The sequence below is a fragment of the Papio anubis genome, chromosome 11 (genome assembly GCF_008728515.1).
Source record: "Papio anubis isolate 15944 chromosome 11, Panubis1.0, whole genome shotgun sequence".
Taxonomy (NCBI): Eukaryota; Metazoa; Chordata; class Mammalia; order Primates; family Cercopithecidae; genus Papio; species Papio anubis.
This window is the reverse complement of record NC_044986.1, coordinates 64,838,254-64,857,124: the sequence shown is the minus strand read 5'-3', so window position 1 is coordinate 64,857,124 and position 18,871 is coordinate 64,838,254. Positions and strand designations below refer to the sequence as shown.

The 18,871-nt window shown below is 43.1% G+C and overlaps 1 protein-coding gene across 2 annotated transcripts in view; it reads right to left on the bottom strand.

Moving 5' to 3' along the window:
- The window catches only part of TET1 (tet methylcytosine dioxygenase 1), a 142,080-nt gene that overhangs the window by 89,642 nt on the left and 33,567 nt on the right, over positions 1-18,871 (bottom strand). For both annotated transcript variants that reach the window (XM_009214801.4, XM_003903859.4), the window contains exon 3: positions 8,972-9,025. In XM_009214801.4, the coding sequence (XP_009213065.1) occupies positions 8,972-9,025 (54 nt within the window). The remainder of the gene's footprint in view (positions 1-8,971; positions 9,026-18,871) is intronic.

Below are 18,871 nucleotides of genomic sequence, written 5' to 3'. Positions count from 1 at the left end.
AATAACCAAACTCCTAGAATAAGTTTACTATTTAATATCTGGTTTCCTAGAATTCTGAAAATAATCTATGCTTTAATCAAATTCATGTGACATCACTAAATTTTACACATAGATGATAAAGACTTCAGAAGTACAGAAAAGGAGTTACTATTTAAAACTATGGGCCAACACTTGAGGAGGCTAAGGCAGGAGGATTGCTTAAGCCCAGAAGTTCAAGATCACCCTGAGCAACACAGTGAAACCTGGTCTCTGCAAAAAAAATTTAAAAATGGTCAGGCTTGGCCGGGCGCGGTGGCTCAAGCCTGTAATCCCAGCACTTTGGGAGGCCGAGACGGGCGGATCACGAGGTCAGGAGATCAAGACCATCCTGGCTAACACGGTGAAACTCCATCTCTACTAAAAAATACAAAAAAACTAGCCGGGCGAGGTGGCGGGCGCCTGTAGTCCCAGCTGCTCGGGAGGCTGAGGCAGGAGAATGGCGTGAACCCGGGAGGCGGAGCTTGCAGTGAGCTGAGATTCGGCCACTGCACTCCAGCCCGGGCGACAGAGCGAGACTCCGTCTCAAAAAAAAAAAAAAAAAAAAGTCAGGCTTGGCAGGGCACGGTTGCTCATGCCTGTAATCCCAGCACTTTGGGAGGCCGAGGAGGGCAGATCACCTGAGGTCAGGAGTTTGAGACCAGCCTGACCAACATGGAGAAACCCTGTCTCTGCTAAAAATACAAATTAGCCAGGCGTGGTGGCACATGCCTGTAATCCCAGCTACTAGGGAGGGTGAGGCAGGAGAATCGCTTGAACCTGGGAGGCAGAGGTTGTGGTGAGCCAAGATCGCGCCATTGTACTCCAGCCTGGGCAACAAGAGCAAAACTCAAAAACAAAAACAAAAACAATTAGGCTTGGTGGCACACACTTGTCATCCCAGGTACTCAGGAGACTGAGGTGAAAAGATCACAAGAGCCCAGTAGGTTTCTGCTGCAGTGAGCAGAGCCACTGCACTCCAGCCTGGGTGACAGAGTGAGACCCTGTCATAAAAACATATAAACCAACAAACAAAACTATGGGCCAGGGACAGTTGCTGATGCCTGTAATCCCAACACTTTTGGAGGCCAAGGCAGTAGGATCACTTGAATCCAGGAGGTTGAGACCACCCTGGGCAACATTTGAGACCCTTCCTTTATATTAAAAAACTTTTTTTTAATTAAAAAATAAATATGGCCACGCATGTTGGCTCATGCCTGTAATCCCAACATGCTGGGAGGCCGAGGTAGGCAGATCACCTGATGTCAGGAGTTGGCGGCCAACCTGGCCAACATGGTGAAACCCTGTCTCTACTAAAACTACAAAAAATTAGCTGGGCATGGTGGCACACACCTTTAGTCCCAGCTACTCAGGAGACTGAGGCAGGAGAATCGCTTGAACCCAGGAGGCGGAGGTTACAGTGAGCCAAGATCCCACCACTACACTCCTGCCTGGGTGACAAACCAAGACTCCATCTCAAAAATAAATGAATAAATAGGCCAGGTGCGGTGGCTCACGCCTGTAATCCCAGCACTTAGGGAGGCCAAGGCGGGTGGATCACGAGTCAGGAGTTCGAGACCAGCCTGGCTAAGATGGTGAAACCGCATCTCTACTAAAAATAAAGAAAATTAGCCAGGCGTGGTGGCGGGCACCTGTAATCCCAGCTACTTGGGAGGTTGAGGTAGAAGAATCGCTTGAACCTGGGAGGCGGAAGTTGCAGTGAGCTGGAATCATGCCACTGCACTCCAGCCTGGGCTACAGAGTGAGACTCCATCTCAATAAATAAATAAATAAGACACTATTGGCTGGGCACGGTGGATCACGCCTATAATCCCAGCACTTTGGGAGGCCGAGGAGGGTGGATCATGAGGTCAAGAGATTGAGACCACCCTGGTCAACGTAGTGAAACCCCAGTCTCCACTAAAAATAAAAAAATTAGCTGGGTGTGGTGGTGTGCACCTGTAGTCCCAGTTACTCCAGAGGCTGAGGCAGGACAATTGCTTGAACCCAGGAGTTGGAGGTTGCAGTAAGCCGAGATTGCGCCACTGCACTCCAGCCTGGTGACAGAGTGATACTCTGTCCCAAAAAAAAAAAAAAAAAAAAGACACTGTTACCTCTGTTACCCACATTCTCTTGCATAGGCCATTTTGGTTGGCAAACCTTACCATCAAATGGTTGAAAATTTAATATATATATGTATATATTCTATATATAAAGAGAATATATACATATATATGAATGACATTGAAAGACATTCCATTATTAAAATTATTTCACTTAAAAATGAATTAAGAAGGCCAGGTGCAGTGGTGCATGCCTGTACTTTGGGAACCTGAGGAGAATGGATCACTTTGAGCTCAGAGTTCTAGACCAGCCTGGCAAAACTGTCTCTACAAAAAATACAAAAATTAGCCGGGCGTGGTGGCGTGTGCCTGTGATCCCAGCTATTTGGGAGGCTGAGGCTACAGAATCTCTTGAACCTGGGAGGCAAAGGTTGCAATGAACCAAGATTGTGCCACTCCACACCAGCCTGGGCAACAGTGAGACCTGTCCCAAAAATAATAATAATAAATAAATAATTAAGATCCAAACAAAAATTCAATAAAGTTATTAGTTGACTCTTTTTATCTGACTCATGACAATATATTCTAGTCAGTAAATGGAGAGCTATACAGTAAAGAAAGTACAACTCAGAAACAGTATGAATCCGGCACTATCAAAATACAAACACATACCATATGAGCCTAAGTATTCAAGATACAAGGCATATGTTCTTTTGTGGACTAGGAAGAATTCAAGACTTTTTTTTTTTTTTTTAAATAGCCTGAATGAAATTTTCCTTAAACCCGTCCAACTCCATTTGGCTTTTATTCACTTTGATTCTCTGTTTGGGATCATTCCTAGAAATCACAGAATGGACATGAGTCTTGAGTCACTGGAAATATACATGCTCCAGTGATCAACGAATGCCTGTGTTTGAGCTGGCTTAGTGAGAACTCAGCCCTGAAATCCAGTCTGATCTCTGGGCAAAATGCTGTATTACAATTTCTGGGTATACAAACCAGAAGCCCATGTGTGTCTTTGATTGTGTGAATAAACACTGATGGGTGGGCACACGTCCTTAACAGTTTTTGCCAGTTTATGACAAAATGAGTTCGATAAAGACCATGTGTTGTCATAAAACTAAATTATTAAATTTCTATGACCTTCCTGTGTTCTGATATTATCTTCTCATTTAAAAAAAATAAAGCTGGTATCCCCTTGTGAATACTTTCAACACCCACTCTGAATTTTTTCCTCACTGGCCCATTAAATCCAGAAGTCTGGGATTAGTTGCCTGGGACTATAAGGAACTATCACAATGACATGGTTTTTCTTTGTTTTGTTTTTTTCCTGAAGGATGGTCAAGCTTAGTATTTGATCTAGTACTTAAATTTGCAACATGTTGCTACAAGTAATAGAATGTTGCATTATAACCCTCCCTTTAAAAACTCTAAAGAAATTACTTTACCAGTGATTTATTTTACTAACTGAAACAATGTTATAGACAAATAAGCAGAAGAAAATCATTAGCAACTATGTTGTCTTTCATTCGTAGGGTTTTTTTGTTTGTTTGAGAGGGAGTCTCCCTCTGTGGCCCAGGCTGGAGTGCAGTGGCACAATCTCGGCTGACTGCCACCTCCGCCTTCCATGTTCAAGCGATTCTCCTGCCTCAGCCTCCCAATTAGCTGAGATTACAGTCACCTGCTACCACACCTGGTGAATATTTGTATTTTTAGTAGAGACAGGGTTTTACCATGTTGGCCAGGGTGGCCTTGAACTCCTGAACTCAAGTGATCCACTGGTCTCGGCCTCTCAAAGTGTTGGGATTACAGGCATGAGCCACCGCACCTGGCCTATTTATAGCTTAATAGAATTTTAAAATAAACAATGTAACTCAATTGTATCTAATTTAGTAATTTTAGCAGGGGAGGGTAGCTGTAATCCTAGCTACTCAGGAGAATGAGAAAGGACAATAGTTTGAGCCCAGGCGTTGAAAACCAGCCTGGGCAGCACAGCAAGACCTCAGCTCAACAAACAAACAACAAACAAACATAACCAGCATATAATTTAGTCCTTTTAAACCAGCACTGGTCTAGTATATATAAAAATAATTTATGGGCTAGGCATGGTTGCTCATGCCTGTAATCCCAGCATTTTGGGAGGCTGAAGTGGGTATATCACTTGAGGCCAGGAGTTTGAGACCAGCCTGGCCAGCCTGGCCAAACTGCGTCTCTACTAAAAATACAAAAAAAAAAAAAAAAAAAGAATTAGCTGGGCGTGGTGGCACATGCATGTAATCCCAGTTACTCAGTAGGCTGAGGAAGGAGAATCATTTGAACCCAGGTGGCAGAGGTTGCAGTGAGCCAAGATTGCACGACTGCACTCCAGCCTTAGCGACAGATTGAGACTGTCTCAAATAAATAAATAAATTCAATAAAAACAATTTATAAATTATTGGAATATTAAGTAACTTTCCCTGGATGATGTTTTCCTTCATCATCTCAGCAATTTTTGCTTGTTTCCTCACTGTAACCTCCACCTCCTGGATTCAAGTGATTCTCCTACCTCAGCCTCCCGAGTAGCTGGGATTACAGGCATGAGCCACTGCGCCTGGCTAATTTTGTATTTTTAGTAGACATGGGGGTTTCTGTCTGTTGGTCAGGCTGGTCTCGAACACCCGACCTCAGGTGATCTGCCCGCCTCGGCCTCCCAATGTGTTGGGATTACAGGCATGAGCCACTGCGCCCAGCCCCACTTGTTCTTTATCAGCGTCATCAAGGAATGAAGGAAACAGAGAAGAACAAGTCAGTGCCGAACCCTGCAGGAAGATCCCTCAGTTTCCATTTTGCCTTTCTAAAATCAGCCTCTGGAGACACTCTGCTGGTTTAATATCCACTGACATTTCTTTATATTTGTTCACCCAGCTCTTCCAAATACTATTGTGATGATATTTTATAATTAAATAGCTAGAAAATATTCCTTACCAGCCAAAAAGACTGATTACAGAATGTAGAAATGCATCCCCTCAAGGATGCTCATGCTTATTTCGAAATAATTTTAGATTTACAGATGAGTTGCAAAAATAGTATAGAGTTCTTACATACTCCTCAGCCATCTTTGCCTAATGTTACCATCTTACGTAATCATGGTTCTAGTACTATTGTTCACCCTACCATGCTACCCCTGTGGTCAGTAGTCATGCTCAGCATGTTGTTTTCCCTTCCAGGCCTACATTCCACCTTCCATAACCCTCTTACACGTCCCAGAAGGCTGACCAGCGTGTACTGCATCAGAAGTCTCCCCTTTCACTCTGGCTCCCCATTGGGATCAACCAATGAAAGCAGCAAGAGACTGGAGAGCAGGGCATTTATCCCACACCCACCCCCTCCTTGACTCCTTGCAAGAGCATCTCTTTACCAAAGGTTCCAGCCCATGCTTCCTCTACTCAGCTGGAGCTACATTACCTGGTTCCCAGTCACCATCCCCCTTCAGGCCTAGGATTAGTAATAGCTCTGGCTTCATTAGACCTGGATTTCTTCACCATCCTTAGTTCTTTCCTTAACCCTCCCCACACCATTTAAAGTAATTCATCTATTAAACTCTGTTCAAACCCCCAATCGACTGTGCTGTCTGAGTTTCTCCAGGGACAACGACTAACAATCTAACAAAATTAATATCACCTTAAAATCGACTTTCTTAAAGGGAATATACACTCCTACTTACCTGCCCCCACCACACACACACAAAGTAAAAGTTATTTACACAAAGGTTTCTTCCAAGAGGAATTCTAAACCACATCACTTAAAAGGCCAAGTTCATGATTCAAAGACTGGAATTAGACCACATCTCTACCTAGATCAAGAGTCAAGGAAATGCTTGTGTTTCCAATAATAACATTGCTAACAAGATGTCATCTATGTATGAAAATAACTAGTGATCACCAATAGGCTTGAACAGGAAGCTGATGCTGAGCCACCCCCACCCACCACTGGTGCACCATTAGCTGATACCCATTCTGGCCTTTAGAGTGCTTTGGCCAGAACTATCATTTCAGCTACAGGAAGAATCTCTAATCAGGATTTAGATCACTATTTAGTTTTTAATTTTGAAGTACAATAGAATGAATATAGGTATAAATAAGGATAATAGTTTCCTTTTTTTTTGGAGACAAGGTCTGATTCTACTGCTGAGGCTGGAGTGCATATAGCTCATGTGATTATAGCTCACTGCAGCCTCCAACTCCTAGGCTCAAGCGATTCTCCCTCCTCAGGCTAATGAGTAGCTATGACTACAAGTGCCTGCCATCGCATCCAGCTAATTTTTAAATTTTTCATAGACACAGGATTTTGCTACGTTTTGCGGGCTGGTGTTAAACTCCTGGCCTCAGGCAATCCTCCTGCCTTGGCCTCCCAAAGTTCTGGGATTACACGGATGAGTCATCACACCTGGTGGATAATAGGAGTGTTTTTAAGAGGAGAGGGATATAAGACATTCCAGCCAATTTCAGCCCCACAACTAGATTCAGTAGTTATCAGGTTCAGATCAGTGTAGGATGAAACAAGTCTCAAATTCTATACCCAACTTCTTGAATCACGTTCTTCACCTATCCAACTACTTTCTAATACATGATGAAAATGAAAAGTCAATCAGGATACCTGCAGCATCCACACTGACAAAGAGTAAATGATCCAGGAGATTTCACAGGAAGCAGACTAAATTTCTGGAATAATGCCAAATGTAAAGACAGCAAATTATGATGGAAGATCAAATCATAACCTGTGAGATTCCCATCACTGGTCCCCCAGGAAGCATCCTCCTAGAACGTTGAAGTCCTCACTCATAAAACCTTAAACTGATAGTTGTATTCCTCTCCCACTCTCCTTCCCAAACACAGGTTTCATTTTCTTATGTCTCCTATAGGATTATATAATATTCTACATTTGCTCTATGAATTTTATACACATCAAGCTAAAATCCAAAAGTTTTTTTTTTTTTTTTTAGCATTTCTACTGTGAAGCAGAGAAACAAAGCTTTCTTTGGATGAGAAAAAAAATTATGTCTAACAGAAAGTGTAGAAAAACAGTTTTAAATGCCAACATCAGAAATTTTTTTCCTTTTAGAATATTTTCCTGCTCTTGTACAACAATTGCTAACTATAGAGGAACGTGAGCAACAATTTGGTTCTGCTTGCTATTGCAGATGAAATGTGGCCACCCACAGGTACTTTTTTTCTTTTTCTTTTAAGTCAGAGTCCACTACCATGATTCCAAAAAGCAACACATGGTATATTTACTTTTTAAATTTATTTCAGGTGACAGGACACTCACAATCTAACAAAATAAACATAGAATTAGATTGCATTCTCAAAGTCCAATTCTACTTCCCAGCCAAGGCAGGAGAAGATATAGATACTAGGTTTGGTCTGTATTAGTTTTCTCCATATAGTCTATCCCTTTCTCCTGCTAACCCCCATCGACAACTCCAACGAATGAAAGCCATTTATAAGAGTAAGACTACAACTATTTCTCACAAAATGCCTGAGATGGATATAGCCAAGACAGAAAGTATAGAAGGAGGTTTTAATGATAAACTTCTATCTTTGTTGGAAGGAAAAGGAGAAAAAGGGAGTTGATGGATCAGCACAAAGAAGAAAAACAGAAAAGGGTTTAATTTACCTTGAGAATAACCATGATTCTATTTGTACAGGCCCAGTGAAAATTTGTGTCAAGCAATTTCATTCATTTCACAGTGCCTAGCACATTGCTGACTGTGTGGCAAATATTAAATAAATACTTGTTGGTTGATGAAACTGGTACATAAAAACGCTGTATATACACAGGAAGCAGAAACTCAATGTGGTCAGGCAAATTTGAAAGCAGGGCAAGGTTTGGTTCTCCGTGTCAACATTTTCAAGTTACACACTGGGGCAACAAATGAAATAAAATTCCGCCACATTCATAGTTCAACATGTTGTTCCTCTTTCAGTGCTAAAACTTTATATGTAAAAAAGGAAAGCTAGGATTAGGTAAAACTATTTTAAATTAAATGTACACAAAATAATTAAAGACAAGTCATTTTATTGCTTAGTATTTCTTCATGAATTTAAAAGGTGGCTTGCAAAGGTTGCTTACATTTCTAATAGCAATACACCACTTGAAATCTTAAACACATAAGCACCTATTTGCTAGACTAAAGCTAGCCTTGAACTTTTAGTGATGCCATATGCTTTTAAATTAACCCTTCTAAACACTGTACAAATCTCATCACACAGACTGTGAGCTTATAACTGAATTAGGTTACCACTAAATACTCATCAGGCAAACTACAGAAAATAAAGAAAACATGCATATTCTTATGGCTCCATGAAAGCCAGAATTAAAGATGATATTATGAGAATTTGAGATTAAACAACTATAATTTGGCTGTAAGATCTCCACGACTTACACATTAAGTTTAACTAAAATCTCTAAGGACCTTTTTCTTTGGAAAAGAATCATACATTTTAAAATAGCCTTTAATGGACAGTCTATTAAAATCACAATGGATCATAGATGTCAACTTCAAATAGTGCCTTTCTTCTAAAGGGCTTAAGTTTACACACTGGTGCAACACCACAAATGCAGATGTTACAAAGGGAGCTATAAAGAAAAACAAATTTTATTCACAACCCTCTGCATACAAACTTTTCCTTCTGTAGACTTGTGTGGAGTTGAAAATAAAGGATGCTAATATGCACATTATGCAGCACATCAAAAAAAAAAAAGAGAAAACACTTTAGTTGAGTGGAAATTCATCCATCTACTGAAAATCTGGGAGAATTCACATATACTGTACTCCAAATATACCCAAGTGCAGAAAAATACTATATGAAATGGAAAAATAATGAAATATTATTTAATCAACAGCTGATTACCTTTAAAACTTTGGGCTTCTTTTCCCTCTGGGGCCTCTTGTTTTCCTTTATAACCTAAAAAAAATCAAATTGCAAAATGAGCCTCTGTTTAAGAAATAAAATCAGCTCCCACATCCCCAAAATTTTTGGCTATTTCTCTGTAAAACTATTTACACCATTTAAAATCATCAACATGTTTGCTAGGCAGAACCTAAAGAGCGTATGTAAAATGTATACTTTAAAAGTCACTGAAAAAAATCTTGCATAAAGATTGAGTAGGGAAATACCCTTTTTTCCCCTTAAAGTCTGTCTTAATTAGCCTCTGCATTCTTCACAGCGAAGCCCACGAGGTAGCCATCTTGCTTGCTTCTGCAGAGGAAGCCTCTACAGTGGAACAGTTCTGCAAACTGCTTTTTGGTATTATTATCATGGTGTTTAAAGGCAGCCCTGGCCTGCCAGCACTGTAGACGTGCTGGGCATGCCTTTTGCAAAAACAGCCCCACAAAGAGTGCAGCCAATGGCAATGCAGAGCTTAGCAACTCCAAAGTGATCTTCTCAGCCTAGCCCTTCCTAGACAAAGGATCTCCTGTGCGGCTCGGCTCTCACCACAGGACACAGGCAGCCACAAGCTGCGACATGGAGTTCGCTGCAGAGGATCTGGTCGCGCCGAAATCACAGGAGGCTTCAGCAAAAACAATGCACACAAATCCCCCAGGTCACCACCATTGGATCGATGGCAGAGCCTTCCTGATTAGTAACCTCTTGGCGGCTCCGAGAGCAGGTCTGCATGGGGGAGGGGTGCGCTGCTGTGCCTCCAATGTACAGGAGACATAACTGAGCCTAGGGGGCCATTTGGGCTTGTTGAAACTCTGGAAGGTATTGTGCATTTTTACTTTATAAGGCAAGGCTAAATATTGGCGATATTTAAGGCAGGGAGGTTATGTGAGGACAGTGTAGGCTCAGCTGTTGGGCTGCATGTCTCATTCCTCGGGAACCACACCTCTTTGCAGCAGGCGCCTTGCCCAGAAACACAGCAATTTGATTTCTGTCAATAAATGTCCAATGACAATGGCAAATTAAAAAATAACAGTAAAGCCACTGAAAAGGAAAAGGACAGGATGAGAACAAAAAGAAGGGGAGGAGTTTTCAAAATACACTTGCCACTCTGAGTGGCTAGAGAGAAAGGACTTTCTCTCTCTTGCTCTGGGCATTTCTGATGACCTTCATTTCCAAATAAAAATTCTCCCCTACCAGAAGGAAAATTAGGACTCATATCTTTGGGATAAAAGGATACCTTTGGCTCTTCTGTCTCCCAAGATCAACTGTCACTGAGCATCTATATCCACAGACCTGCCAAGCAAGTCCGTGGGGCCGGTCTGTGCACCAGACTCATGGTCAGACAGAGCCACCCACTTCCTAGGGATCAGGACCTGAGCCAGGAGTAGAACAAGCCACCATCTCCCAACACACACCTGGACTGCCCCCACACACAGTGGGTGGTAGGCAGTGGGACAGCTGGCACCACAGCTGGCACCTGCCAGACACTGGGAAAGCTGGACCAGGAGCCGTGCCCCCCACCACCCCTCTTAGCCACCTGGCATTGCAACAGCGGCAGCAGAGCAGGACAGCTGTGGTGAGCTGGCTGGTCTCAAGGTCACTGCCAAAATGCAGTGCAGAGGGCAGTCACAGTCCCATCACAGCCACCTTGACAGCTGCATAGATCTGGGGAAGACAGCCCTAGCTCCAGCCTTGCAGGGCCAAAGTTTCAGCAGCACATTTGGGGGATTGGCAGGAGGGCCTCCCCGGCTGCTCAGCCAAAGATGGGTTTTCCACTTGCAGTTGGATTCAGAACAGATTCCCACAACCAGAAATCGGGAACAGAGTGAGGGCCGGAAGGCCTGCATTTCATCACTCTTGATTCCTAGCCTTTCAGTTTGCCACAAAAGCATGCTTTTCATTTTGGAACGTGAAGTCCAGCATGCGCTGTTTTTCCACTTTTAAATTACCTCTCACTCACCCACTCCTCACCCACATTTTTAACAATCTCATGTAAGAAAAAAACTACTGGCTGGGCACAGTGGCTCATGCCTGTAATCCTAACCCTTTGGGAGGCTGAGGCAGGAGGATCATCTGAGGTCAGGCGTTTGAGACCAGCCTGGCCAACATGAAACCCTGTCTCTACTAAAATACAAAAATTAGCCGGGCATGATGGTGGGTGCCTGTAATCCCATCTACTCAGGAGGCTGAGACGGGAGAATCGCTTGAACCCGAGAGACAGTGGTTGCAGTGAGCACCACTGCACTCCAGCCTAGATGGCTGAGCGAGACTCCGTCTCCAAAAAAAAAAAAAAAAGAAAAAAAGAAAAATAAAGCCTAATGGATAGAATATGGAGTTCTCAACTCTTCCTTCAACACTTGTAACAAAACCAATTGGACTCTGAATTATGCACATCAACCAGTGCAACTTTGAACACACTAAGCCCACACTACCTCTAAGAAGCTCTCTGTGAGGAATAAAGCAGCATTGAAACAGGCAGAAAAATCATCAAATACAGTAAGATTTGAAAATAGGTACAAAATCTTTTAGCTGTACATCCCCCCATTTTTGGTGATTAAAAAAAGAAAAAACTGTGATGAAATATACGTAACATGAAATTTATCATTAACTTTTTTTTTTTTTTTTTGGAGATAGTGTTTCACTCTTGTCGCCCAGGTGCAATGGCATGATCTCAGCTCACTGCAACCTCCGCCTCCCAGGTTCAAATGATTCTCCTGCCTCAGTCTCCTGAGCTGGGATTACAGGCATGCACCATCACACCTGGCTAATTTTTTGTATTTTTAGTAGAGACGGGGTTTCGCCATGTTGGGCAGGCTGGTTTCAATCTCCTGACCTCAGGTGATCCGCCCGCCTCGGCCTCCCAAAGTGTTGGGATTACAGGAGTAAGCCACCGCACCCAGCCTCATTTTAACAATTTTTTTTGAGACGGAGTCTTACTTGGTCACAGCGAGGCTGGAGTGCAGTGGTGCGATCTTGGCTCACTGCAACCTCTGTCTCCCAGGTTCAAGCAATTCTCCTGCCTCAGCCTTCTGAGTAGCTGGGATCACAGGCACCCACCATCATGTCTGGCTAATTTTTTGTATTTTTTAGTAGACATGGGATTTCACCATTTTGGTCAGGCTGGTCTTGAACTCCTGACCTCAGGTGATCCACCCACCTTGGCCTTCCAAAGTGCTGGGATTACAGGGGTGAGCCAACATGCCTGGCCCATTTTAACTATTTTTAAGTATATTGTTCAATGACATTAAGTACATTCACAATGCTGTGCAACTATCACCTCTCCATTTCCAGAACGTTTTCCTCCTTGTAAACAGAAACTCCATACCCATTAAACAGTAACTCCTTATTTGCCTTTCCCCAGCCCATACTAACTTCCATTCTACTTTCTGTCTATGAAATGGACTACTCTAAGTACCTCCTATAATTGGAATCATATAGTATTTTTCGTATAGTATTTTTCTTTCTGTTTCTCTTTGCTTCACTTATTAATAGCATAATATTTACAAGGTTCATCCATGTTGTAGAATGTATCAGAATTTCATTCATTTTGAAGGCTGAACAATATTTCTTTGTATGTACATAACACGTTTTGTTTTTCCATTATTCTGTTGTTAGACATTTGGGTTGTTAGTACTTTTTGGTGATTGTGAATATTACTGCTATGAATATAGGTGTACAAGTAGGTATACAAGTAGTATATACCTCAGAGTGGAATTGCTGGATCATATGATAAGGCTATGTTTAACGTTCTGAGGAACTACCAAATTGTCTACCAGAGCAGCCGCACCGTTTTACATTCCCATCAGCTATGCACAAGGGTTTCTTGAAGTGCCTTGCATTTCAGTTACACATTATGCCTCTTCTCTTGAATGTTTGAATATAACTTTAAAAACATCAACATTTTTTCCAGGTTAGTTGTTCAACATTTAGTAAAGTGGCCATGGCATATTATGATATAATTGTATAATTTAAATCAATCAGCCAGGTGCGGTGGCTCAGGCCTGAAATCCTAGCACTTTGGAAGGCTGAGGCAGGTGGATCACTTCAGGTCAGGAGTTCGAGACCAGCCTGGCCAACATGGTGAAACCCTGTCTCTACTAAAAATACAAAAATTAGCCAGGAGTGGTGGTGCACACTTATAGTCCCAGCTACTCAGGAGATTGAAGCAGGAGGATCACCTGAACCTGGGAGGTGGAGGTTGCAGTGAGCCGAGATCGTGCCACTGCACTCCAGCCTGGGCAACAAAACGAGACTCCGTCTCAAAAAAAAAAAAAAAAAAAAAAAAATCAATCCATTAGCCGTGTGTTCACTAAAATAAAATGAAACCAGGCTCAGAGGGTTAGGTGTACAGAATATCTATATTGGTGAGAGGTCTGTTTTTTAAAGACCCAAAGACAGGTGTTTTCACTGTATAGAACACTCATGAAGCCATACAACATTGCACTTGACAACCTAAGCAAACATCAAAGGCCTGTGTGCACTCTTCTGTAAAATTAGATAATAAATAAAGCCAAGGCTCATCCTAGCTATATATGAAAGTTAATGAACGTGACCAGAACTAACATTAACTTCAAATATCAAATTGACGCTTCACCATGAAGATCTATACTTCTTTGAACACAGAATGGATTGGTAATCTCTATCAGGTGTTTCAATTCCTATACTAAGTGATTTGATGGTCTGAGCTCTGGGCGAGCTTTGATGCGAGAGAATAGTCAGAAATTCTGAGCAGAGGCCAGGTGGCTCACATCTGCAATCCAAGCACTTGAGAGGCCAAGGTTGGAGGATCACTTAAGCCCAGGATTTCAAGGCCAGCCTAAGCCACATAGCGGAGACTGCATCTCTACCAAAAAATTAAATATTAGCTATGAAATAATTCCCAGAGGCCCAAAGAGGTAAAAATATCTCAGCTTGCATAGCAGGTTAGAACTTGACTTGAGCATGTACCATAAGATGTTTATTAATATACAGAAAAAATATGAAAATATACAGAACTTGAGTTGCTCCCCACTTCTAACCATCTATACAGCTCTCTCTACAAATTCTCTTCATTTTCAATATCCAACAAAACACATTTGTAAATATCCTAAAATAACCTTAAAAGAAATATCTTCGGCTGGGTGTAGTGACATGTGCCTGTAATCTCAGCTACTCGGGAGCCTGAGGCAGGAGGATTGCTGGAACCCAGAAGGTGGAGTTTGTAGTGAGCTGAGATAGCGACACTGCACTGCAGCCTGGGCAACAGGACGAGACTGTCTCAAAAGAAGAAGAAGAAGAAAAAAAAAAAAAAATATATATATATATATATATATATATATATATACACGTTTTGGCCGGGCGCAGTGGCTCACGCCTGTAATACCAACACTTTGGGAGGTCACTGCAGGCCGATCACAAGGTTAGGAGTTCAAGACCTGCCTGACAACATGCTGAAACCATGACTCTACTAAATATACAAAAATTAGCTAGACATGGTGGCGCTTGCCTGTAATCCCAGCTACACCGGAGGCTGACGCAAGAGAATTCCTTGAAACCGGCAAGGGGAGTTTCAAGCAATTCGGCAAGTAAGCCGAAATCACGCCAGTGCACTCCAGCCTGGGTGGCTGAGTGAGACTATACCTCAAAAAAAAAAAAAAAGTGTGGGTCGGGCACGGTGGCTCACGACTGTAATCCCAGCACTTTGGGAAGCTGAGGTGGGAGGATCACGAGATCAGGAGATCGAGACCACCCTGGCTAACACAGTGAAACCCCGTCTCTACTAAAAATACAAAAAAATTAGGCGGGCGAGGTGGCGGGCTCCTGTAGTCCAGCTACTCGGGAGGCTGAGGCAGAAGAATGGCGTGAACCCGGGAGGCGGAGCTTGCAGTGAGCTGAGATAGCACCACTGCACTCCAGCCTGGACGACAGGGCGAGACTTCGTCTCAAAAAAAAAAAAAAAAAAAAAAAAGAATAAGTGTGTGTGTGTTATGCCCTCAGGATTAAAATTATGAATAATTCCAAAACTGTACTTCTCTTTCTGGGTATATGCACCTCTGGATCAACAAGAAACTCGAAGTACAAACTATTTAGATTAAAACAACAGCAGCATACTAGGAGAAATCTTCTTCCAAATTAGTCTCAGGAGTAATTCACCTTTCCTCAAGACTGAAGACCAAAACACAGTATCATTCCAATGTGTCCTGCACTCTCCTCTCCCAAGAAATCCTTTATTTTTCTTCTGATTTTGGGGGCTACAACTTTTGCAGTGATAACTGAAGATATTCCAAGTACCATCTATTATAAACTTCCAATCAATAAGAATAAGTACACACATGTACTATGTACCCATAAAATTTAAAAACTTTAAAATAATTTAAGGAATAAGAAAATAATGTCTCGTACCTTTCAGATTTTTTTTTTTTTTTTTTGATAAGGTCTCACTCTCTTGCCCAGGCTGGAGTCCAGTGCTCCAGTCATAGCCCACTGCAACCCCGAACTCCTGGGCTCAAGCGGTCCTCCCATATCAGTGTCCTGAACAGGCCTGTGCTACCATAACAAGCTGATTTTTTTCTTCTTCTTTTTTTTTTTTTTTTTTTTTTTTGAGGTAGTGTCTTGTACTGTTGCCCAGGCTGGAGTACAATGGTGAGATCTCGGCTCACTGCAACCTCTGCCTCCTGGGTTCAAGCGATTCTCCTGCCTCAGCCTCCTGAGTAGCTGGGATTATGGGCACGTGCCACCATGCCTGACTAATTTTTGTATTTTTAATAGAGATAAGGTTTCACGATGTTGGCCAGGATGGTCTTAAACTCCTGACCTCAAGTGGTCAGCCCACCTCAGCCTCCCAAAGTGCTGGGAGTACAGGCGTTGAGTCACCATGCCCGGCCTCTCTCATAGATTTAAAAAAGCTAGTTTGGTTTTATTTCCTGTGACACATAGGAACCCGAAAGACTAACACTGGAGAATCTCCTTGCAAGACTGCGTTGAGTACATAGTCAGAATGTAAGTGATTGGTCCCCTAGCAGAGCCTTTCCTGATGGATCGCTCCCTGACCCCTTTCCCTGAGGCTACTGTTGCTCTTCCCCCACCCTCCCAAGCGGCCAGATCTACCGATTCCCTCCAGCAGTTCTTCTTACTGCTGGTAAAAATAGCTGTTCCTTGGTGGTTCTTCTAAAGCAAGAATTGAGGAAAAAGTAGGTGAATAATCTTCAACAGTTACCAACTGAGACAAACTGTTGTAAGAATGGGGCTGAAATTATTGCCTCTCCCAAATTTCTCAACTCTTCTTTGTACCAACTAGAAACTGGAAGGCCTACTCCCTGTGTCAGTGTAGATTCAAAATTTGGACAGAAAAATCCAATAACAGGGCTGGGCACGGTGCCTCATGCCTGTAATCCCAGTACTTTGGGAGGCCAAGGTGGGAGGATCATGTGAGGTCAGGAGTTTGAGACCAGCCTGGCCAACATGGTGGAACCCCAATCTTTACTAAAAATACAAAAATTAGCCAAGTATGGTGGTGCATGCCTGTAGTCCCAGCTAGTCAGGAGGCTGAGGCAGGAGAATCGCTTGAATCCAGGAGGCACAAGTTCCAGTGAGCTGGAATCTTGCAACTGGACTCCTGCCTGGGCAACAGAGAGAGACTCTGTCTCAAAAAAAAGAAAAAATAGCTCAGGCGCGGTGGCTCATGCCTGTAACCCCAGCACTTTGGGAGGCCAAGGCAGGTGGATTGCCTGAGGTCAGGAGTTTGAGACCAGCCTGGCCAACATAGTGAAACCCCGTCTCTACTAAAAATGCAAAAGATTTACTGGGCGTGGTTGTGGGCGCCTGTAATCCCAGGTACTTAGGAGGCTGAGGCAGGAGAATGACTTGAACCTGAGAGGCGGAGGTTGCAGTGAGCCAAGGTTGCACCATTGCTCTCCAGCCTGTGCAACAAGAGCGAAACTCTGTCTGAAAATACTACTACTACTACAAAAGTTAGCAGGGCATAGTGGCGCACACCTGTAGTCCCAGCTACTCAGGAGCCTGAGGCAAGAGAATCCCTTGAACCCTGGAGGAATAAGTTGGAGTGAGCAGAGATCTCGCCACTGCACTCCAGCCTGGGCAACAGAGTGAGACTCCATCACAAAAAGTGAAAAAATTAAAAATTAAAAAAAAAAAAAGAAAAAACACTTTATTTTTTCCCTTCCGTTTCAGAGAACTTAAAATTATTGAAGAACCTTAAAAGACCCCAGGTCCAAAAATGTTTTCTTTAAAATGTATTAATTTGTTTTTGACAATGACCTTCCCCATTTAATAACCAAAACCCCTTAAAACAATGTAATATATGTTGAGCACCTCTTTTTTTTTTTTTTTTTTTTTTTTTTTTTTTTTGAGACAGAGTCTAGCTCTGTCGCCCAGGCTGGAGCGCAGTGGCCAGATCTCAGCTCACTGCAAGGTCCGCCTCCTGGGTTCACGCCATTCTCCTGCCTCAGCCTCCCGAGTAGCTGGGACTACAGGCGCCCGCCACCTCGCCCGGCTAGTTTTTTGTATTTTTTTAGTAGAGACGGGGTTTCACCGTGTTAGCCAGGATGGTCTCGATCTCCTGACCTCGTGATCCACCCGTCTCGGCCTCCCAAAGTGCTGGGATTACAGGCTTGAGCCACCGCGCCCGGCCTCTTTTTTTTTTTTGAGATGGAGTTTTACTCTGTCGCCAGGCTGGAGTGCAGCGGCGCGATCTCAGCTCACTGCAATCTTCACCTTCCAGGTTCAAGCTATTCTCCTGCCTCAGCCTCCCGAGTAGCTAGGATTACAAGTGCGTGCCACAACGCCCAGCTAATTTTTTCTGTGTATTTATAGAGACGGAGTTTCACTACGTTAGCCAGGATGGTCTCGATCTCTTAACCTCGTGATTCACCCGCCTTGGCCTCCGAAAGTACTGGAATTACAGGCATGAGCCACCGTGCCCCGGCCTTGAGCACCTCTCTTATGCAGACATAGTGCTGAGTGTATAACTGGAGGAATGTCATTGTTGCCACCCACCCGGAAACTACCATCTTATAAGAGACACAAACAAATAACCACATATTCATGACGTAATGTAGAATGAGATGAGCCCAGGAGGTATATAGTACCCAGGAGGCTTCCCAGGGGAAGCAACATTTCCCTCTGAAACCCAAGGCTGGGCAGGTAGGAGTTGGCGAGATATAGAGGGATGGAAGAAAGCAGTGTGCCCCACATGGAGGTAACAGCACCCATAAAGACACTGGAGCACTGTGGTTGCTGAGGTAACATTCCAGTGTGGCTGCTAAGGGGCCATGGGGAGATATGCATGTCAATAAATATGCCACCACTTGGGTGGCAAGGTTATTGAGCATGCATATGAAGAGATACCAGCCTTTACTTCTCTACCATTCCCATTAGAATTATTTTTGTTGTTCTGTCTTTCAGTTGTCCGTAATTGTTTCTTTGAGAAGCCAAGAATAATGCACCTGTTAAGATGATTATCAAATATACAAGTTACCTTTTCAAGAGGAGAACTAAAGAGAGGTGATTGGTTTGTCCCAGACCTGAAACTCTTTTGTTTTTAAGCTAGAATACACCCTTTTATAACTAAGTCTCCTAATCAGAGGAAAGCAATTATTTTGAGAATAGCTATTATGTAGGTTGTATTTTGTTTTTTGAGAGGGAGTCTCACTCTGTCACCCAGGCTGGAGTGCAGTGGCACGATCTCGCTTCACTGCAAGGTCTGCCTCCCAGTTTCATGCCATTCTCCTGCGTCAGCCTCCCGAGTAGCTGGGACTACAGGCACCCGTCAGCACGCCTGGCTAATTTTTTGTATTTTTTAGTGGAGATGGGGTTTCACCGTGTTAGTCAGGATGTTCTTGATCTCTTGATCTCGTGATCCGCCCG